Raw genomic sequence first — 24,241 nt, forward strand, 5'->3', positions numbered from 1 at the left:
GCTGAAACTTCCAATCTTCACAAAGTTGTAAATGCACATATATTTCTTGTTTCATATGATCCTGGATATGAAACTGCTGAAACAGATGATAGATTTTGGGAGAGCCATTCTGCCGATGGATCTCTCTCTCTCTCACACACACACACGCACATGTTGTATTATTAGTTGATTTGTCAAAGTATTTTACCACACAACTTGATTTTTCAATGAGTTCTCTGTCATGGTCTTTTTGAGTGTCTGGTATTTATAATTTGTTGGTGGTGAGTGCAAGGGGGAAGAACGTGCATGTGAGTGTTTGTTGTATTCATGTATATGTCTGTAATTATTGGGGTAGTATTGTAGCATCTTCATGGTAATGAGCATCCATGTGTATATGAGTGAGTTTACACAAACACACACTATAGTTCATCATTCACCACACAGACTCACTCCAATTGTAACAACACATACATACATACAGGAACAAGAATTACACATATGCATATATAAACCAAACACCTGTAAAAACACAGGCATGGAGAACTCATTTAAAAAGCTGGTAACAAAGTAGTAAACTACAAATAATGTGTGTGTTTATTGACAGTATGACAACATATACTAAAATACTATTACACACATATTTGTTACATTTCACATGTTCAATAACTTCTTTGCACAGCTAAACACCAAACACAAAGGAGACTACCTACTAAATAACACCACAAAATTCCATAAATCATACCCTACAATCTTAAAAAAAAAGTATATGTTGAATAATGTAGTCCTAAATAGACAGTGTCTGAAACAGAAAGATAGATTGGTCATAGATGGAATGCCACTGATCATAGGTTTGCTCAACCACATGTTATTCAATAACAACACATATGCATATTTATATTTTATAAATAAAAACCAAAACATCTTAAAAATTAAATATTTCTTATTTTTAGAACATTAGATTAAATGTTAAAGTTTACTAGTTGTTTGGGAAATGTGTAGGTTTGTGCCTATGTGTGTCTGAGTGTATGTATATGTATGTATGTATATATATATATATATATATATATATATATATATGTATGTATGTATGTATGTGTGAATGTGTGCATACATGTTAGTATGTATGTGTGTGCATGTGTAAACATCAGTACATCAGTCTGGTGAACTATCGCATAAACCTCTTAGATGCCATACATCTTCTTTGTGTTCTGCCAGCAATGTTTTAGTACCACATCAATAAGGACATCCTTTAGTTGGGCCACTTCAAATGCAACTGCAACAGCAAAACCTGGATGAGAGAATTTCATGTATCCCCGTGGCACCTGTCAAAAAAAATCAACAACAACAACTGCTGTTAAGTGGGAAGGCTCAATAGCATTAATAACAATGACATGATGGGAACATTAATGTAATCCTTTAATCTGCTCAGTATAGCAACTGGATGTTCCCTCAATAAATCCTCTACTGCTTGTAATAGGCCACATGAGTCAGTAAAGAAGCTTTTAAATTGACCTGTCCAATTTAGTACTCAAACCCCTATAAAATAGGGATCATTTGAATCTGTATGGAAGGTTCTATATAATCATGACCTGATACAGTAACTAAATGTTCTTCTCAATAAATACTAGTTTCTGAAATAGAGACCACATGATCCAGAGGATATATATATATATATATATATACACACACATACACACACTCACAAAATATGGGGGTTTAGTTCACAGGTGATCTAAATGACTAGGTATGCTAGGTAAGTGCAGTAATGGATTACTAGGGCTCCAAGGTTATAGCCAAGACAATAGTTATGGAGCCATTGTAGATTTCCAATATAGCGGATATATAATTGTTAAAGAGAACAAACGTTAAGGCAAGGCAAACATCTCAAGTCATATGCATTATTATTATTATTACTGGAAAAAAATTTGAAGTCTTACAGCTGTTTCTGGAATATCCCATAGTAGGGGATATTCTGTCAGAGACAAATAGGGAAAATGAAAAGGGTATAGATTAATGAAATGATGACAGAAGACATGAGAGAAGGAATAAGGAAATGAAGAAAGGGAAGAAAAAAGGCATAAAAGTTCACAGTTCAACTTTCCAGTCGTGCAGAAGTCCGTCCCTAAGTCCTTAGGTGCAATCCTGTGTAAATCCATGTAGGTTAAAATCCTGATAGTGTAAATATCTAGAAATAGATGCGAACCTATCAACGTTCAATAACAGAATGGTAGCAGAGGTGGCTTTTAAGTGGTAAAAAGAAAGAAAAATAAATAAATAGAAAGAGAGGTAGAGAGAGTGAGAGAGGAAATTAAAGATTGACATTAAGGATAAAATAAGGTATATAAAAATATAGTGTCTAAGAATATAGTGTACACTATATTTATATTTATCTTATTTTATCCTTAACGCCAATCCTTAATTTCCTCTCTCACTACCTCTCTTTCTATTTATCCAACAATAATAATATAACTTGAGATGTTTTCCTTGCTTTAACGTTGTCCTCTTTAACAATTATATATACACACATCCGTTTTTCCATGTTGGCATGGTTGGACAGTTAGACAGGAGGAACTGGCTAGACTACAATTGTCTTGTGGTATGGTTTCTAAGGCTGTGTCCTCCATAACAACAACCACTTTACGGAGTATGCTGGGTGCTTTTCACATGCCACAGGTTCATGTACACTGCACTGGCAAAAGTGCATTTTACTTGGCACCAACATCTGTATGTATGACCACGATTTTACATAGCTTGACATGTCTTCTCAGATACAGCAAATTGCTATCTTTATCCTCTGGATCATGTGAGCAGGTCAAGTATGTGTGTATGTGTGTGTGTATATATATATATATATATACTTGACCTGTTCACTATAACAACTATGTGCACCTTCCCCTATATACATTCATTAAAATAAAGACCACTTGATCCAGTATGAAGAGCTTCTATGTAAGTTACTTGTGCTGCTCAATGGAATGGTGAAAATATTATGAACGAACAGCTAAGTTTTAAATGAAATTTGAAACAAAAATGCTTTCTGGAGTAATCCATTGCATTATCACCCTTTAAGTGATAGGAATATCGTCCAAGTCCCACCATCGGATGGTCTATTACTCTTCTCTTAAAATGGTGATTACAATGTCTATTATTTGCCGGAAGTTCTTGCTTTTAATATTTTCAATATTTTCATCAATCATTGGGAACAACAATTTGAGATAGAAAAGAGGAACAGAACCATTGATGAGACATTGTTTGTTACACCTACCATTCCAGCTCCACAACATAGATATTATAAAAGTTAAGAATGTCTAATATTATTGGTTTTAGTTTTGATATTGCATTTTGTGAACAATAGTGTTGTTGGTTACAGATTTCCAACAAATAAGGAATCACATTTCTAATGGCAAGAATGATGTAAATCGTCTATGCAACATGAGAAGAACAAATACCAGGTGACTGTTTTGTTCAGAAGCACTGGTTTACTGAGTTACTCCGTGAACTTGTGCTTTCATCAAAGTATATTTGCAAGAGATATGCACATACATAGATTATATTTATACATCCTGTTTATATTGATATCTTAGCATTAATCTAATATTTGAAGTCTTCCATAACGTAAGTATATATACAGTACAATACATCCACAGCAAAGATAAGATGGAATGATCAGGATCAAGAATTCAACATCAGTTGAATTATTTCTTAACCCTTTAGCACTTAAACGAGCCATAATATTCTATTTGTTTTATGTTCAATCAGGTCAAATACAGTTTCTTACACCTATGCTATATTGTCATACTGAAAGTAAACAAACCCATAATCGAAATCTCAAAGCTACAAGATAATGCACGATTAATTCAAAACAATGTAAATAAATAAGCATTACATGTGGCAAACTAATCTGAATGCTAAAGGGTTAAAACTACAAAATTTCAAACCAATTTCTCTCAACTGATGTCTTACAAAGAGTAGAGATGTGAATCCAAGGTAACGTAATCCTGGATCCATAGTACCTTGAACAAAATTGGAATGGTTACAGATTAAATACCTTTGACCATCTGTTATGTAGGCTCAAACGTGGTTGATTTGGTGGGTCAAACAATAACAAATATATATATATATATATATATATATATATATTACATTTGGAATAACATGGAATAGCTCTCATGTTGACACAGACAAAATAACTATTTAAAAAAAATAATAACTTACAAGTCTAGGTACAAAATATGGTGAGTCTGTCTCCAGGAGAAGTCGGTCAAGAGGAATGTGATAGGCTGTGTTGTGTACTTCAAGGGCCGATGGGTAGGTCACCAAAGGAGTGAGGCCAATGAAGAGGTTCGGGAAGTAGGACAGCCACTCCTTAGCATACTTGAATGATTTGGTGAAACAGTGGCAATGAATACGGTAATCCACTGGAACATACTGGAAATAAGAGTTGTTTATATTTGTAGTTGTAAGTGGAACAACAGAGAAGACAATGATATTATCAACGGAAACAAGAATGAAAGAGGAAAAACAATGCTAATTAAAATGATAATGGCAAAGACAATAGTGATAGCACTAATGATAATGATGAATACGAGAATGAGTGAAGGTAATGGTGGCTATTATGATAATAACAATGGTTATATAAATAATAATGGTTTACATTGTTTCTAATTTAAGTACAAGGCCTGGAATTCTTGGTTGGGGTGTAAATAATCGATTAAATCATTCCCAATATTTGACTGGTTCTATATTTTAACATCCCTACAGATATTAAAGGCAAAGTTGGCTGTGGTGATGTTTGAACCCAGAACATAAAGAGCTGATCAAAATACTGCAAGACATTATTTTCTGATGCTTCAACAACTCTGGCAATCCACTACACATCTGTCAAAATTAGTTTACATAATACTACTGATGACGATTTAACAATGTGGTTGACAGGGCTATTAGACAAAAGAAACAGGCTTGGAAGGACTGGAAGAACGGAGGTAGCAGGGAACTGTATCAGACTGCCAGAAGGGAAGCTAGGAGACAGGTTTATTTAGCCAGAGGGGAAGCAGATAAGAAAAAATTTGCCAATGTTCTGTGCCGTGAGGACCAAAGACTTGAGGTATTTCGTGTTGCAAGACAGTGTGTAAGAGAGAATCGTGATGTGGTAGGAGAGAAATGTGTTCGCATGGATGATGGTTCACTTGCGCTAAATGAGGATGCAAAGAGAGAGGTTTGGAGATGCCACTATGAAAGGTTGTTGAATAAGGAAAATGAATGGGATAAAGAGAGTCTGCCGAATGTCGACCCAACAGAGGGACCAGCTATCCGAGTTGACAGTTCCTTGGTAGTTAAGGCAATTACAAGCATGAAAACAGGGAAAGCCCCAGGCCCATCAGGAATTACTGCAGAGATGCTCAAAATATCTGGCAGTGTCGGCTGTAGCCTAGTCACCCATATAGTTAACCAGGTGATACACGGAGGAGTCATACCCAATGACTGGTGTAGCAGCATAATAGTCAACTGCTACAAAGGTAAAGGTGACGCCCTAGATACAAATAATTACAGAGGTATCAAGCTGATGGATCAGGTAATGAAGATTACGGAGAGGGTCATAGCCCAACTGATTAGGGAGAGAGACAGCTTGGATGAGATGCAGTTTGGTTTTGTGCCAGGGAAAAGCACCACTGATGCCATATTTCTGGTGAGACAGCTGCAGGAGAAATACCTAGCCAAAGATAAGCCCCTGTACCTGGCTTTCGTTGACATGGAGAAAGCCTTCGACAGGGTCCCCCGATCCCTTATCTGGTGGTCAAAGAGGAAACTAGGGATAGATGAATGGCTGGTGAAAGCTGTGCAAGCCATGTACAGGAATGCTGTAAGTAAGGTTAGGGTTGGCAACGTGTACACTGAAGAATTCAAGGTAGAGGTTGGGGTCCACCAGGGTTCAGTCCTCAGCCCCCTCCTATTTATCATAGTCCTCCAGGCAATTACGGAGGAATTCAAGACAGGATACCCCTGGGAGCTCCTCTATGCTGATGACCTTGCTCTAATTGCTGAGTCACTATCAAAACTGGAGAAGTTTCAGGTGTGGAAGGAGGGATTAGAATCGAGGGGCCTTAGAGTCAACCTAGCTAAAACCAAAGTCCTAATAAGTAGGAAGGTAGACAAACCACAAATACCTTCAGGTAGATGGCCCTGCTCGATCTGTAGAAAAGGGTAGGTGGAAACTCTATAAGATGTACCCAGTGTAAGCTATGGACACATAAGAGGTGCAGCAATGTCAAAGGAAGGCTAACTGGGACGATAGTTTTTGTATGTGGCAGATGCTCAGGAGCAATAAACACTGAAAATCTGCAGAAAACTTCTGTCACTTTCCAGGGGGAAAAACTAGAAGTAGTTGATAGCTTCCATTATCTAGGTGACCAAGTCAGTAGTGGGGGTGGGTGTACTGAAAATGTAACTGCTAGAGTAAGAATAGCCTGGGCAAAGTTCAGGGAGCTCTTACCTCTGCTGGTGACTAAAGGCCTCTCGCTCAGAGTAAAAGGCAAACTGTATGATGCATGTGTACGAACAGCCATGCTACATGGCAGTGAAACATGGGCCATGACTGCCGAGGACATGCGTAAGCTCGCGAGAAATGAAGCCAGTATGCTCCGATGGATGTGTAATGTCAGTGTGCATACTCGACAGTGTTAGTACCTTGAGAGAAATGTTGGACCTAAGAAGCATCAGCTGTGGTGTGCAAGAGAGACGATTGCGCTGGTATGGTCATGTGCAGAGAATGGATGAAGATAGGTGTGTGAAAAAGTGCCAATCCCTAGCAGTTGAGGGAACCTGTGGAAGAGGTAGACCCAGGAAAACCTGGGATGAGGTGGTGAAGCACGACCTTCGAACTTGAGGCCTCACCGAGGCAATGACTAGCGACCGAGACCTTTGGAAATATGCTGTGCGTGAGAAGACCCGGCAGGACAAGTGAGTCCAGCCCACTTATGCATGTCTTTCCTCCCTTGGACACACAAAGCCCTGTTGAGGCAATCCGACGACAGGCACCCATGCCAACCTCCCTTCATTGGACACTAAACTCTGCTTGCGAAAACCTGTTGGGGCAAGTGAAATCGGAATCGAAATTGAACCAATCCTATGACTGGCACCCGGCAGTTGCCAGGACTGCTGGACTGACTCCTGTGCAGGTGGCAAGTGAAGAAACACCATTTCGGCCCTGTGCTTGAGGAGATCCATTGAGTCAAGTACACCAACATCAAAATCAATGGAAACTGCAGTTGTGATCCCTGTGCTGGTGGCACGTAAAAAGCACCATCTGAACGTGGCCAATGCAAGCGCCGGCTTGACTGGCTTCCGTGCCGGTGGCACGTAAAATGCACCAATCTGATCGTGGCCGTTACCAGCCTCGCCTGGCACCTGTGCAGGTGGCACGTAAAAAGCACCCACTACACTCACGGAGTGGTTGGCATTAGGAAGGGCATCCAGCTGTAGAAACACTGCCAGATCAGACTGGAGCCTGGTGCAGCCTTCTGGCTTCCCAGATCCCCGGTCGAACCGTCCAACCCATGCTAGTGTGGAGAATGGACGTTAAACGATGATGATGATGACACACAAAGCTGCATATTATGGGGCCATGGGTGTAATCAATTAGAATGATCCTACTATTTAACTGGCACCTTATTTTATCAATACCAAAAAGGGTGAAAAGGTAATGTCAATCTTGATGAGAGTTGAATTCAGAAACCAATAACACCAGTTTTTATTGTAACCATGAGTGACAGTACAATAAGAAAAGATACTGACCTTCTTAAGGATCTGTAGACAATCATCCTGTGCCTCCCTACAATGAATCACCAGTGGTTTCTGTACAGTAAGAGCCAGCTTGATCTGATGAATGAACACTTTCTTTTGAAGAGATGCTGTTTCCCAGAACCTGGAATAACAATATTGCAGAAATATAGATTAGTGAGATTATGAGAATGAACGAGCAAGAGGAAGGACAGAGCAGAAGATACAAGAGACAGAATGAGATTGGTAGAAATAAACAAGGCAAAGAAGAACAGAATCTTCCTCCTTCCAGTAAATTGGGGAATCAAAAGTGTAGTCTCAGGACTATCTTACCTTCCAGAATAATCTAGACCAATTTCTCCAATAGCGACCACTTTGGGTTGTTCTATGCATTCTCGGAGTCCCTTCTCAGCAGCACTATCAAAGTTCTCAACATTTTTGGGGTGACAGCCCATAGCAAACCACATCTCACTTTCATTATTCAGACTTTTCCACAGACTTCCTGTATTTTAACAAATAATTTCTAATTTAGGTATGTACAAAGTCAAAAATTTCAAGGGAAAAAGAAAAACAAATTATATTGATCTTAGTACTTCATTTATTTCATTGATATATTCCACCATTGAATTTTGCTTTTTATAAAAAGCAAAATTCAATGGTGGAAAGATTCAATTCTTTAGCATTTAAACCAGCCATATCTAGCCCAAATATTCTGCCCATTTTATGTTCATAATAGCCAGATCCAATCATCTACACCTACCCTACAACACCATTCTAAAAATAACAGCAATTACGTAATCAAAATCTTGAAGCTACAAGATAATGCGTGACTAAATCAAAACAATCTGATAGAGTAATCTGAAAGCTCAACTCAGAACTAGTGGGATGCAAATAAATACAAGGCCAGGCACACAACACCAGTAGAAGTGCGTGTATCAAAAACTATTTGATACTGAATAGAGAGGACAAGATGCGGGTATATAATCGAGGACTGTGTGAGAAATAAAATGTATAATGCTGTATAGTAGTTAATGTACAGGATTAAATGATAGTGTATGGTAGCAAATAAAGATATATGAGATGTAGGATGTGTGATGTATGATAAAGGACTACATGAGGTGTGACAGAGTATGGCAGTGAACACAGAGGACTGAGGTGGGTGTAAGATGTGTGTTGTTAAGATGATTATGTAAGATGTGTGATGTATATGGTGATAACTATAGAGACTGTGTATATGTGATAGTATATGTAAAATGTGTGTGTGTGTGTGTGTACCATAAAAACCGATGTAATTTATGCACTTTTTTTTTCACAAAAATAAACTTCAGGGGGTGCATGAATTACATGAACAGATCATTTCTAGAATTTTCTTGAAATTGTTTTTTGTTGGTAAAAGATGTACGAAACAAACATTTGTACTGAAAGTTGACTCAATGTCAGAATAAGTTTTTACAGAAAAAGTATTAGCTTAAATATAATGAAGTTAACTTTTATTTATGTTGGACAGTATAATGCTTACTTCTTCTGTATAAAATTACAAAAACAATTTAATGGTTAACTACTTTATGAAGTCTGACGGTGGTAAACACAGTCTGGGCCATATCTTACATTGTTTGGAGTTTCTACCTATCAAAATGGAGCACCATTGACATACATAGTGACATGGATATTCTTGACTGAAAAAATGTAATATGGATAATCTTGATTGTATGATTTTATTTTTGTCTGTTTATTACTAGGCACAGTTTTAAGTTTGTCATACAGTTTACGCCAATTTTGAACATTGGTTTCCTTAACATTAAAATGCCTTTCGGCAGCTCTATTGCCGCATTCAAACGTATATTCAACACATTTAATTTCTCCTTTGCAGTAAGCGATTCATCACTTCTGCCCATACTGACAATAATGGTATGAAAAATTTTAAAGTTTGCTTGACATTTTATAAATGTGAAAGGGATTAAAATTTTGATAGTACAATTCAAAGGTTCCAATAAGAATAGGCAGAAAAGAATTGTTTACATAATCATTTTGATTAGTCACCTTCCTCCCTCAGTTGAGTAAAAGTGTCATCCAAGCTGATGCTTACTGGTAATTAAACTTAATTTGCAACACTTGTGTATATTTACCAGCTTTGTTTTTGTTGGTAATTCTTAACAACTTTTCCTGTGATCATGATTTGAGAAGACATACAGCAGTATGCTAAAGATTGGACATAATCTCTTGATGGCAAGAAATGTAAAATAAAGTTTATTATAAACAACACTTTGTAATTCAATAGCTTTCAATGTGATACTTGTTAAACAGAAATTATTTTTATTTAATGAAAATTTAATAAAATCTAATAAATAACTGAAATTATGCTAAATACAACTAAATTGAAAACCTTTTGCCCCTGGTTATATCAACAATTCTGAAAACTTTCAGGTACAAATTTTACATGTGTAGAAGCTTTTTTTAACAAATTTTATCCAGAAAATCACCTGCATAAATGCACGGGTGTGCAAATTACATGGGTTTTTATGGTATATGGAGGTGTGTAAGACATGATTATAACTGGTAGTGAATGTAGAGGACTATATGAGATGTAATGTGCATGAAGGTGTATGGTAGCAGAAATAGAGGACTATATGTGGTGTTTGTAAAATGTAGGATATAGTATTTGGTAATAAATATAGAGGATTGTGTGTGTGATAATGTATGACTGCAGAGACGAAAGAGTACATCGTCAAGAGATCTGAAGAGACGATGAATTGCAGACTTGTCCAACCCATGTCAAAATAAACAAAACAGGTGCCAAAGCAACAACAACAACAATTATGATAATATAATGAATAAATGTCAATTACCATCTGGGCTGAAGCTTTTTGGTTCACAGAACACAGCCACACATCCTCCATAGTTGGCAGGAAATGTATCAGCATTGTCAAGACGATATTTCTTAAAAGACCCTTTAAATGGTAGACGGTTGAAGAGGAAGTCAACATGACAATGGGAATCTATAAAGGAATTAGCAAGGTTTGAACATTTGTCCAGAAACATTTTCTTCCAGTTTTTACCATAGCTAGGGATACTGCTGCTACAACTACTACTACTACTGCTGCTGCTACTGCTTGTGTTATACAAGCTCATGTGGTTATCTACCAAGGATCTAGAGAAGGGGAAAGCTTCAGAGAGTTTCTTACGAGAGTGTTTTTTCCATTTGTAGTATTGCGGTGTCCCTGACAATGACTTGGAAAGTCTCTCTAGTTTATGCTGTGATAAGTATTTCTCAAACTTCCAACGTTTACTGGTGCTGTCAGAGGTTTGATTCCCCATAGAACTTTTCACAGATAGAGGTGTTGATGTTAAGAAGTTCAGTTGGGTTTGTGGAGGGGTCAAAGACCTTGATGCATCCTTTGGCAAAGTGACAGGTGACGCAAATAGTGATGTGTTGCAATTTGGAGAAACAAGCATTTTAGACCAATTGGCATCGGATCTGTAATGGGCTCTTTCTTCTTTGTTGAAACTGGAACTCGTGGAATAAGTATGACGCCTTCTTCTTTTTGGACTGCTGCTAGCTATGCTTTTGTAACTGTGCAACTTAGGGCTAGAACAATGTCTGTGGCTGTTTTTCACATCTAGAGAATACCGACTTCTTTTAGTCTTGTGTATATTTTCATTTTCTTCACAACAACCAGATTTTGAGAATGAATCACTTTTAACAGGTGTCACATCCTGTTCTATGGAATCAGAACTCTTAGAAATTGATGACAGGGATTTTCTGCGATTGAACTTGGATGTTTTAGTGGCCATTTGGCTGTGATTTGGAGACAAACTATTGATGTAATCAGAATAATAATAATTAGGTGTTGGAATATAACTTAGTTTGCCTTCTTGGGTCACATCAACAATGAAGAAAGAAGATTCTGAAGCAGAACAAGATGAAGAACCCGTAGAGAGTGGATTTACTCCAGACTTATATACATCCAATATTCCTTTACTGAGTGTGGATTCCCTCTGGATATCTTGAGCCAAAACGTTGTTACTCAAACTCTGGATAGAATTACTGTAGAGCCAAGAAAAACTTCGATACAGAACATTCTTGAAGTATTCAGAAGAATTCAAAGTAAATCTGAAATTATAAATGAAAAGATTTGTCACTCAGTCTGAATTGCTAGTTAGTTGGATAGATTTACCTCTAACCAATGTTAAAGGTAATGTTTAATCCTGCCACTATATTGTCAATTAACAAAAAAAACTGGCTAGATCTGACCTCTCACACATATCCTGCAATATCTTTCTAAACCTAAACAATCACATCATGAAAATATCTTAGCTACAAGATAAAGCATGACTAATTCGAAACAATGTGAATAAATAAGCATCACATTTGACAGAGTAATCTGAATGCTAAAGGTTTAAGTGGGTTAGTAACATGGGATCTGATACAATGTAAAGAGGGCTGGTAACCTGGGACTTGGTCCAGTTTTGAATGGGCTGATATTGAAAGGGTTAACAACGACATAGATGAAGTTGGTGATGATTATGATTGCATTGTTACTAGTTAATAAAAATGTCAATGATTGCAACAGCAATAGTAACAGTGGTTGTCAGAGTAATGACACCAGAAATAATAACAGTGGTAAGGATGATGGCAGACACTAACAAAGATACTTACAGGGATAAAATCTGCAACTGAGGAACAGTCTTGTTTACCAATCTCGTTGAAAGTAAATCTGCAAAGAGATAGAACTTTCTTAGAAACTTGTGCACATTTCAGTTCTCAGAGTGAGAGAGGGAAACAGAGAGGTGAAAGGAGAATAAAAAAAATAATAACAATAAAAGAGTGGTTTCCCCATTAGACAACAAGCTCATACATTCAACAGCAACAAAAATTTTAATGACCAAATGAACATTTCACTTATTGGATTCTATATCATCCTCAGAAGTTTGGTGTCCAATCCAGGAGTTTTATCACCTAGTCACCAGAGATAAATGAGATAGTACTAGACACACAACACCCTCAGATCATATTGGATCATTACTTGCTCAACGGGGATAAATAAATAATTATTTCAGGGAAAGGTTATAATCAACAGACTAGTGACTTATCTGGTAGGGAGAAATATTAGTGGAAAGAACAGTAGAAAATATTCTGGGTTCAAATTCTCTCAAATTACAAGATGAAAAGCAGAGATGCAATGGTGGTTAAAGCAACTGTAATTTAGTCTATAATGATATGGTATCTTCATTTTAGAGATAGCTGTCATCATTTACAACAAAGTCAACAAAGGAGCCCAAATTTTCGCAAATCATACCCTACAAACGTAGAAAAAATACAAAAGGATGATTTAGCCTAAAGCAGTCCAAAATATTTTTTTAAAAAAAGGACAATGGTCACGATTGGAACGTCTTTGACAATAGTTCTAATCAATCAGGATTGACTTGAGTTAAATAACATCAACAATGTATAACATCAAACTCCCTACCATCACCACCACCACTACTATTATCATCATCATCATAACAGTATTAAACAAGATATTTACCAATCTCCATTACTGTTGTCGAGCAGTTTCTGACGTTTAACCAAACTATATTATAGTTTCCTTGTCTATCGATCTCTCTGTTTCTCAATATTTTCCATTCTAAGATCTTAATATATATTTCTTGTAGAGGTTCAATCACAGGACAAATCGATGTTGTTTAAACACAGATACACACACAAGTTGGTTATTGTACGCTGGATACCTTTACTTTGTTCGTCCACCAAACTATCTCAACAGCTTATCAGTATATGTACCTACCTATCTGTATGTCATTGTCTATCGGTCGTCTGGTCAGTCCATTTATCGATATCTAAGTCTACTTCTATGTCACTGTCTACCTTACCTTGCCGGCTATTTGTCTTATCAGTCAGTCAGTCTGTTTATATCTCTTTCTGTCCCACCTCCGACTAAACCCTCTCTTGCTCTTATTGTCTATTTGTCTTTATCTAATTACCTGTCTATCGATTCAAATCCAAACCCCTCCATCCCCTCTAATATCACAATCCTCCATCTCCTCCCCACTTTCCCCCTCTCTCAACTCCCTATATATCTTTCTCTACTATTACTACTACCTTCCCTCCGCCCACCAGACAACAAACGTCTTACAAACGCCGTCGAAACTTTGAAATAACCGCTGACTGAGTCCGGCTGTAATCTCAGTTCGAACTCATATCATTGTAGATAGGAATGAATACACACACAAATGAAAACCTCAGCTATATAATGCTTACATGTTGCTGAATTTCTATAGATGATGGTGTTGTATTATTATCACCATTATGAAATTGCCCTCTTGAAAAATATTTCCAAAGTATCTACCGGACAAACCTTACGATTTCGGCAGCAAACGTAAAAAGCAAGACGGTCACATTGGTTTTGTTATTGATTTAGATGGGGCTATGTATATGCAGATCGCAGGGCCTCTGAGTCAGATAAAACAGATGAGTTAAGGATATTTAGGTTTTCATGATGTAATTTAACTTCCTAAGAAACAATAACAGTATAGAAAATATATCAAACCATTCCAATGGTTATGATAGAAAAAATTATATACTAACAAATGATTTCTGTAACATATTCTACTAATATGAGGAGTGTATAATCGATTATATCGACTTGTAATTGAGTGGTCCTTTATTTTACCGACCACAACGGGATTTGAACACAAGATTTTACACGGGCGAAATAAGGAAATCAATTCCCAAGAACGAAAGTATAATTACAAATGCAAATAAATGATTTACTTAAGAACTTGAAATGAAAACATTGTACCGATTCTTTTGTTATTAAATGAGTCTTCGAATGCAATGGAACCGAATTCACAATATTTAGAAACACAACTAAAAAACACTGCAAAACGTTGGCCAGAATCAATTAATCACAATGTCAATTTGGGATGGAAAGGAAAAAATCGGTTAAAATGACTAGTACTTTTATCCATACCCCGGCAAAATGAAAGGCTATCTGGTGAACTTGACTGCGATTTGAACTCAGAATATAAAAGGACGCAATGTTTTGGCATTTGCAAAGATATCGCACGAGATTGAACAGAAGCCATGCGGTATACGCAAATGTGCAGCATTGATTAAATGGAGGTTGTGATATACCTCCTCTTCCTTAATGGATCGGTTTGAGGAAGAGTAGAGATAGGGCGTTAATAGAGAGGTAAAAAGAAAAGAAAAATAACAGAGAGGTAGAAAGAGTAATACTTTGCAGATTTTAGCATAAGACCACCAATTTTGAAGGAATGGGACGATCGAACACAGTACTCAACTGGTCCATATAGCGATCCCGAAGAAATGAAAGGTGCAGTCAATCTCGACGGAAATTTGAACTCATAAAGAGACGGAAGAAATGCTGCTAAGCATTTTAGCCGATGCGTTAAAGATTCTGCCAGTTCGCTACCTTTAGCAAGAGTAACAGAATAGGAGAAAACAGGAAAGAGGAGTGACAGACAAAGAAAATAAATGTAGCTGGGGTGGGGGAGAAGAGGAAAGTGAGTGATAGACAACATGCAAGAGAAGTGAGAAAGTTATAACAGAAGAGAGTGAAAAAATGAAAGGATAAGATATTGAATATAAAAAAACAGAAGTAGGGGGAATTGGGCAAAAAAACAAAGATGAGGAAGAAAGGCGTACAGTCTGAACACTTTTAAACATTTTATATATATATATATATATATATATATATACACACACACACACACACACATAATATACATAGGTGAAGGCTAGACATATGCTACCAAAAAAGGTAACAATTCCCTTTCGCTCAGAAAAGGGTATTGTGTATCTTGTCTATATGTGTCATCAGAAGGGGTAAGGTAAACGAAACAAGCACAGCAGGGGTCTTTAGGCTTCAACAAAAATTTGAATATTTTCGTAAACAAATGTGGTTATAAACTCCTTGATGTCAGTACAGATGTATCCCAATCATAAGCGATGTGTCACCAGTACCTGCAGCCCAGACAGGCAATGTCATCGCCGTCCAAACATGCCCTTACCACAAACCAGCGTGAGGGCTATTAAGAGTTCGCTCGATCTGCTAGAAATAGCAGTCAAATTTCTCTCAAACCACACCCAACCGTTTTAAAGGAAGGAAAGACACATTGGATAATGCAGTTCTTAAAAATACCAAATGATGCAGATGGCCATCGATGGAATGTTTCTTCAAAGGTTTGCACTAAGTTGATCAGACATGGAAGCGTCCCTATGGTAGTTCAATCTCTCTAATAACATCACGTCTTACCAATTTAATAAAAAGAAGGACACGTTGGAGAATGTAATCCGAGGTAGAAAATAATAAGTATTCAGGCCTGAAATAAAATAGATCTTGGTCCAATTCCCAACCACGAGTTTCCAGTTGTTCGATCAACTACCAAATTCTTTGAATTAGCTTGTATGTGGCTGTGTATTCCACAGATATGAGTGTCCTTAATGTAATTTTGGGACAGAATCAGCGAGACAAGATCGAATCTTTAAATTACAAGCCCAACACACTTGACGGGGTTCCACACACAGTTCCTATCCATCCAGTTTGATTCACAAGGCATACATTGAGCCCAACCCGTAGATTAAGAGATATTTGCCCAAGATATCTTAGATCAAATCCTGGACCTTGTGATTGAGAAACGAATATTCACTACACTGCATCTACAATATAGTATGTGTGGAAAAAAGACGAAATGGTCAGAGCTAGAATGTCTTTAATCATAAATCTGCCCAATTAAAGCCGACTTCAGATGTTCATTTTTTTTCTCTTTTTTTTTTTTGTAACTTGTGTGTAAGTTCAAAGTTTCCTTTCATCTTCGAGAGAATTTTCGTTTAGATAATTAAAATTTTCCCAGAAAGATGAAAGGAAGATTTAAACTTTCATCCACCTCTCAGCTGTATGCAATAAGTGGATGACAGCAAAATCATAGCAGTACTGTTTCACCCTGGTAACACAACACCGGCCAAAAATACAAGTTTTTGCATCATGTGAGGCAATTCTCGTAAGTAAAATAATAAACTATATGGTTTACCTAAAAGAAGATAAAGTCGAATTTAAATTATATAATGTAGTTTATGGAGGATCATCTTATGATTTTTTTAATTTTATACCTGTATACTGTCACAATATTGTATCTACATGCAATAAATCAGACACATTTCCTTCAACGAAACCACTTTAAATGATGAAACCTATTAAACTTGCTTTCTTCTACAAAATATACTTGTACATTAGGGATGCGTTTCGTACACTGACAAGTATGGTAACCTGGAAGAAACGAAGATCTGATTTTATGCAAATAAGCCCCAACTGCAATTAAGGTGCAGGGAAGAAGAGAATGAATGTTGTTAATGTAACACAAACTAATCAAAAGAAAAAAAATCTAGCCTTCAACTACGCGACAATGCTAATATCTTACACAGGCACAAAGCCAGAAATTTTGTGTAAGTCAGTTAAATCGACTACAATACTTGAATGGAACTATAGTTTTGTAGGCCATGGTAGGTACAGTTTCAGCCTATCACAAGGTATTTTATCCGATGCTCTTGCCTTCGCATGAATAATATACGTAAGGTTCCTTAGAACAAAACACTTAAAGGCTTTTTACAGAAATCGTTTATATGGCTTTTTTATGTTTCAAAAGGTTTTTATGTTTTTATCCAATCGATTATTAAGGACGAATGATTGATTGGTTGGTAAAGCTGGTTACCATAAAAACATTGCTTTTATATATTTTAACACTTATTTGCTCTATATGTATTTTCAGCGTGAGTATCTTTAACATCAGACGGTCTTCTGTAATAGCTAAAACTACGAATTGATGTCGATAAGCCTGCTTCCGCTTGTAGAAAACAGCCGAAATTATAAATATAGATGTGTTAAGGTTAGGTATTCAATAACAGCTGCCTACCTACAACAATTCACTATTTCAGTGGTAGGTTTTAAATAATCAATAGCTGTTAGTTATCGATAAAGGTCGTACAACCTACCTTTTCAATCAAACTCCACTTGGTGTCCAGTTTTTCTCCTAAACATGTCTCCCGCCTCCATTTTCTTTTATTCTCAAAAGTATTTTGATTATTTTTAACGTGTTTATTATTATTCAGTTGTATACCAGTGTGTTGATTGTTTTGAAGTAAATCATGTGTGTTATTAGTAATGTATGCGTTAAATACAGAATTGAGAGAAATCAACACTAGCCACAGAGACACAAGAGTACCAATACAGATTAGCTTGTAGATAATAAACGGAATGATATTCATTTATATTTATTATTTGCAGTAGAATGAAATCCCATCAAGGCCTTTATGAGGAAAAGTAGAATCGCAGAATTCGGGGAAAATGATTTACAGAATTTACTTAATCTAATTCTGTGTGCAAATGCAGTCAGCTTGATCCATCTCACAAAACCATTCCCTTTCATTCGAGCCCTTTGCTGGCAAAGTCCACCGAGTACGAAATATAGATTATCTCTTAAAAAATCATACGGTGAGCGTGTTACCATTTTAACAATCTGTCGTACTGCGAATAGGCTCGGTATTTACAAAACCTTTCAGTTGTAGTCACAGGTGTGGCTGTATGTTTAAGAAGTTTGCTTCCCAACCACAGGATTACAGGTTCAGTCTCACTTGCGTGGCACATTGGGCAAGTGCCTTCTACTATAGCCTCGGGTCGACTTGTGAGTGAATTTGGTAGACGGAAACTGAAAGAAGCCTGTCATGTGTATGTGTGTATCTGCATATGTATGGTATATATATGCATACATGTCTGAGTGTGTGTCTCCTTGACATCACGTCATAGTTGTAAATGATTGTCACTGTCATACAAGCAGTGTCGTTCATTTTCTACTTAAACATGTCTGGCCACTGGGAAATATTACTTTGCTTGGAAACAGGTGAGGATTGGCGACAGGAATGACATCCGGTCGTAGAAAACCTGCCTCAATGAACTCCATCTGACCCACACAGGCTTGGGAAAGTAGACGCTAAAACGATGGTGATATTTTAAAACAAAGATAAAACTAGAGACTTGTAGTAGTAAATAAATAAATGCATCAATGAGAACTAACGGTTGGCAAAGATAACAGAGGATCTGTCATAAGTGAGCTGAAAACACCTACAGAAGTAGTGGATGAGAAATATAACTATGTATGACCTTTTTGGTCAATATACAATTTAAGCCCTGGTAACAAAAAAAAAAAAAAAATTTTTTTTTAAAACAAGCCTACAATCATAAAGACATATCTGGGGAAAATGTTTTCCAAAGAGGTGGGGAGAGGATTTCAGAAAATTCACATGATCAGTTTTTTTCCCTCATAACTTTCAGGGAAATGGATATCTTTTAGTGAAATTTTACAGAAATACCTTTCAAATGGCATAGATTATGATTATAAAATTTGTGGGGAAAATGTTTTCCTGAAAATTGAGGGGAAAAAATCAGACCAATTTTCCAAAACTCCTCTCCCCAGCACCCTTCATTCATTTGCGCAATTTTTTTTTCATATTCGTTTTTTACACCTGTTAGACTTTTTTTTTTTTTTTTGGTGACCGGGCACAAAATGAGATCCTGAAAGTTAGGGAAAAAACGGATCATGTGAACTTTCCAACAACCCCTTCGGAAAACATTTTCCCCACAATATTCTTTATAATTGTAATCTATGTTGTTTGAAAAGTGTTTCTGCAAAATTTCTTTGAAAGATATCCATTTTCCTGATGAGGAAAACAAACGGATTGTGTGAATTTTCCAAAATCATCTCCCTATTCTTTCTGAAAACAATTTCTTTATGATCATAATCTGTGCCATTTGAACGGTATTTCTATAAACTTTCATTAATATATATCCATATATCAAGGTCGGATCTTGTGAATTTTCTGAAAGTCTTCCCTTTCCCGTTCATTTGCACAAATTTTTGTTTCCATATTAGTTTTCTACACATTTTTTTTAAACCTAGTAGGATGTTTTTTTTTTTATCGTGACCAGGGCTTAAACTGTATATTTATTTATAGCCCACAGGGGACTAAACACATAGAGGACAAACAAGGACATACAAAGGGATTAAGTCGATTACATCAACCCTAGTGCATAACTGGTATTTATTTAATCAACCCCAAAAGGATGAAAAGGCAAAGTCAACCTCAGTGGAATTTGAATTCAGAACGTAATGGCAGATGAAATACCACTAAGCATTTCACCCAGCATGCTAATGATTGTGCCAGCTCGCTGCCCTCTTAAACTGTATATTGACCTGACTTTTTACCAAATCTGCATTCCAATGATCACTAACAACAATGATACCAAACATAGGCACAAAGCCAGAAATTTAGCTAAAGAAAATATACTGGTGCTTTATCAACTCTAGGAGGATGAAAAAAAATGTAACTAAATAAACAACAATGTTCTACCAAATCTGTGATTCAAAAATAACCGTAATAACCTTATGGTGATGATTATGCGGTGATGCATATAAATGTGACAGAATTCCTGATCTGAGCTTCTTTCACTCTACTTTGTCCAACTGGTAATAAATTTCAAAAGACCGTATTAATATGCTGAAGACTAAAATTGAATCAGAGTTGCCTTTTGAACCTTCGGTCTAATGCTCTCTCAACTATTTCAGCTATCTACAAACGGTTTCCTAATTTTTATAAATACATTTACTGCAATTAAAATAAAAATATTTTTCTGAAGTATACCAAACAAAATACATTAATTAATGAGTAGAGAAAAAAACTTTCAAAATTTTAGAAATAATGTTTTTTTTTTTTTGTCCTTTTATGTTTCATGTTTATCTGAAATACAGCTATTTACTTAAATAGAACAGACGTATTACAGCAAACAAATAGTCTCATTAGAAACATTCAGAACATGTCTCCATGGACCCCATTGATTGCATGCAACATATCAAGATGATACAATACAATCAATTGAGGAAGTTGTAAAGATAATTTATAAACATCCTGTGTGTGTGTGTAAACATACCTAAACAAGTTTACCCCCATCCCATTGGACTTTGTTTCTTCATAACCTTAAAAAAAAAATTTAAAAATCGATATTTTTAAATGAAATTATCAACTTCCGATGGTGAAGTTTCCAAGTATATCAGAATAGGTTTTTGAAAACTTTTCCAAAAATTCACACGTGTCTGCTTTGTTTCCTCACAACTTTTAGAAAATTGAATATTTTTTAGTGAAATTTTCTACAAATATTTTCAGATGGTGTAAATGACAATTACAGCAGGATTTAATGTAGATGGGGTGGGAATTGGTGAGCGTGCACACTTCTACATACATTACATATAGACACGGACGGGTCATTTGAAGTTTTCTTTGAAAAGTCAAGTTCCAAATTATCTTTACACATTTGGCTCGTTACATTCGAGATTGCTTCAATTTGGCCAGCCCCAAAGAAAAACTAAGCTAAGAGCATTAGATTCCTTGGAATATATATCTTTTATTGTTTAATTATTTCAGTCATTAGACTGCAGCCATGCTGGGGCACCACCTTGAAGAATTTGTAGTTAAATGAATTGACCCCATTACTTATTTTTTAAAATCTGATACTTAACCTATCAGTTCTTCTGCCAAACTGCTAAGTTACAGGGATGTAAATACACCAACACCAGTTGTCAAGCAGTGGTGGGGGACAAATACAGATACACACACACACACACACACACAATATATATGTGTGTGATGGGCTTCTTTCAGTGTCCATCTACCAAATCCACTTGCAAGGCTTTGGTCAACCTGAGGCTATAGTAGAAGCCACTTGTCCAAAATGCAATACAGTGGGACTAAACCTGGAAACATGTAATTGAGAAGCAACACTCATACAAGAAAAAAGTGTAATAACATAGCTTGTCCAGCACCATGCCACCAGTTTTCATAGATCTATGACTTAAAAGAAGAGGTGAATCAATTTCCACAAAGTCAGCTTTTTTCTGATTAGACTAAAAATTATCAAACTTTGAACCTCTAGCAACTCAGCAACCTCAGCCAACTGTAATGCTTATTTAGCCACATTGTTTTGAATTAATCAAGGATTATATCATAGTTTTGAGATTTCTATCATGTTATTTTTAGCATGATATTGTTGGAGTAGGTGTGAGAGGCCAGATCTGGCCATTTTGAATATAAAACAGAATATATTAGCCTGATATGGCCAATTTAAACATCAAAGAGTTAAATTCCAAATTTGGATTCAGCATAAAAAATTACATCACTATACAATATTTGAAAATTTTTACTTAATTTTAAAATTTCCAAATTTGCGACAGCAACTGACTAAACTTAAAGTCTTTATTCCTTCTATTCAAAGTTCCAAGAAGCACTTCTAACCACAATTCTCCAGTAATCGCATGAGTACAAGCAGAATCTAACAATGCCATGCCAAGTATCTCTTTCACAAAAGTGGATATTGATCAGTGAATCTGATCAATATGGAATTCAACATGGAATAAAAATCACATATTGCAGACTCCATGACAAGATTAACATCTTTTATATTAGCCTCTGGCAAAACACTTCATGATTTTAACACCCCTGTTCGTGGGATCTGACCTTCTACCCACAAACAGATTAACAGTTGCCTCTTTTGCTATAAAATTGTTTGTATCAGTTAAAGTTTACAGTCTCTGGTTCGTACTTCACAGCTGGTACAACAAACTCACTTGAAATATCTCTAATTACCTTCTTCAGGGTGCTTTGATGCATTCACAAGTTAGATGAGAACATGTAGTATATGCTAGCTTTCCATTTAAATTTTTTTTTTTTCCTAAATTGTTAATATCATTAAGTACAAAAAAGTGCCTAACAACTTCCAAAAAACAATTCTGAATTGTGATAATTTTTGTTAAAGAAACTCTTACCAAACAAGCAAGTCATTCAAGCTTAAGCTTGAGCTCCTTTTGTAAGAACAGAATTCATCAAAAGACATGTAAGCTCTCAGATTTCCATCATAAAGGTAAATTTTATCAAGCTTGCCTGTATCAAGTTTAGCCTAATGTCTGCATCAATATCAGCAAGTGCTAAGTTAAATAAATGTTAACATGTATGTTAAGAGGCAATGCAATGCAAACTGATCACATTTTTAGAGCTTGTTTCCATTCAATATATAGGTCTTCATTAGACAAAATCAGTGGTTATTTCCTAAAATTTACTTTTGAATCCAAATGTACCACAATAAACTGCACAAGAAACATTATTTCCCATCATACTAGAATCAATGACAATTACTGCCTTTGTGAAATGCTTCTAACTCCTCACATTATATTAGTTATTTGTTCATTTTGAATGTTCAATGATTACAGACACCATCTTCCTCTATGATTCACTATGATCTATACCAGTGGCTGGGGTTCATATGACTCCTGGGGATCCACCACACAAGCAAAATACCAAATTTATGTCTACTAAATACCAAGTTTTGGGATCCACAGTAGTTAATTAAGGGTCCATGAAAAAAATTTTGATTTATATGTATTTATTTCAAGGAACAGCTAGTTTCCTTTCTCTAATGTTTTACATAGTTCAGCCCACACAAGGTTAAAAGGAAAACAGGAATTTCAAAAGAAGTATCCATAAAACCAGTTTTTAAATATCAAATTGCTATGGAGGTCCACCAGAATAAAATAGTAATCAAAGGAGTCCATACATTAGTAATGGTTGAGAACATCTGACCTATACCAAACCAACAACACGTTGACCTTGCTGATATATTTAAAAAGAAGGCAATCTAACATCAACAAGTGAACATTATTCATATTACTCACATAGAGATATTTGGCTCAATCAGAATTGTTTGATAACTAGCAAAACTTTAGGCAGACTGCCAAGACAAAAATTGCAGAATTTGATCTGTACAGGTGCCTACACGTCTGAAATCTTTAAAAACTCCAGTATTACAATAAAGCAAATCAGTATGTCCAGAGTTGTATTTAAAACTAGTCTAAGACATCTTTGTAAATTCTGATTTTACTAGACCCCACAAAATAACACTATAGTGTACATGACAACTAATAAGAGCCTGATAAATGTTTAGTAGAATATGTCTAGGTATATAATTACTGAGCACTTATAGATTACATTAACATGTGGTTTCTATTTAAGATAATTAATGACAGAATTTAAACAGATCAACATGATGTTACAATCAAATTCAAGCTGTTGGAATGAGACTAAGTCTATTTGCCTTTAACCAACTTGATACCTCATATGTTCATTGCTTATACTCTTTGTATTTGCCTTATTCAAGTCTAAAAGCAAAAAAAAAACAAAAAAACAGTAAATGTGACATCCACATAATAGAATAAAATCAAATAATTTTGAAGACATGGATATGTAATGTATATAGCTGCAGGCATGGCTGTGTGGTAAGAAGCTTCCTTTTCAGCTACATGGTCTCAGGTTCAGCCCCAGTGAGTAGACATAAACTGAAAGAAGCCTGTTTGTGTGTGTGTGTATGTGTAT

The 24,241-nt window shown here is 36.0% G+C and overlaps 1 protein-coding gene across 1 annotated transcript; it reads right to left on the bottom strand.

Annotated features, from left to right (window-relative positions):
* Positions 1-901: 901 nt before the first annotated feature.
* On the bottom strand, positions 902-13,784 carry LOC115221203 (putative deoxyribonuclease TATDN2). The gene is made up of 7 exons (XM_036510768.1): positions 13,284-13,784; positions 12,413-12,470; positions 10,602-11,866; positions 8,089-8,257; positions 7,771-7,900; positions 4,195-4,407; positions 902-1,301 (listed from the first exon to the last, which is right to left on the bottom strand). Exons 1-7 carry the CDS (start codon positions 13,291-13,293, stop codon positions 1,161-1,163), a joined length of 1,986 nt encoding a protein of 661 aa, XP_036366661.1. The 5' UTR covers positions 13,294-13,784; the 3' UTR covers positions 902-1,160.
* Positions 13,785-24,241: the final 10,457 nt, after the last annotated feature.

The sequence above is a fragment of the Octopus sinensis genome, linkage group LG18 (genome assembly GCF_006345805.1).
Source record: "Octopus sinensis linkage group LG18, ASM634580v1, whole genome shotgun sequence".
NCBI lineage: Eukaryota > Metazoa > Mollusca > Cephalopoda > Octopoda > Octopodidae > Octopus > Octopus sinensis.

Excerpts from the sequence above, each read along its gene's own strand:
- LOC115221203 (XM_036510768.1), bottom strand. Across the intron at positions 11,867-12,412 it reads CAGTTGCAGATTTTATCCCT|ATTTACTTTGAATTCTTCTG; the intron begins GTAAGTATCTTT and ends TTATAATTTCAG. Across the intron at positions 4,408-7,770 it reads GTCTACAGATCCTTAAGAAG|TATGTTCCAGTGGATTACCG; the intron begins GTCAGTATCTTT and ends TCTTATTTCCAG.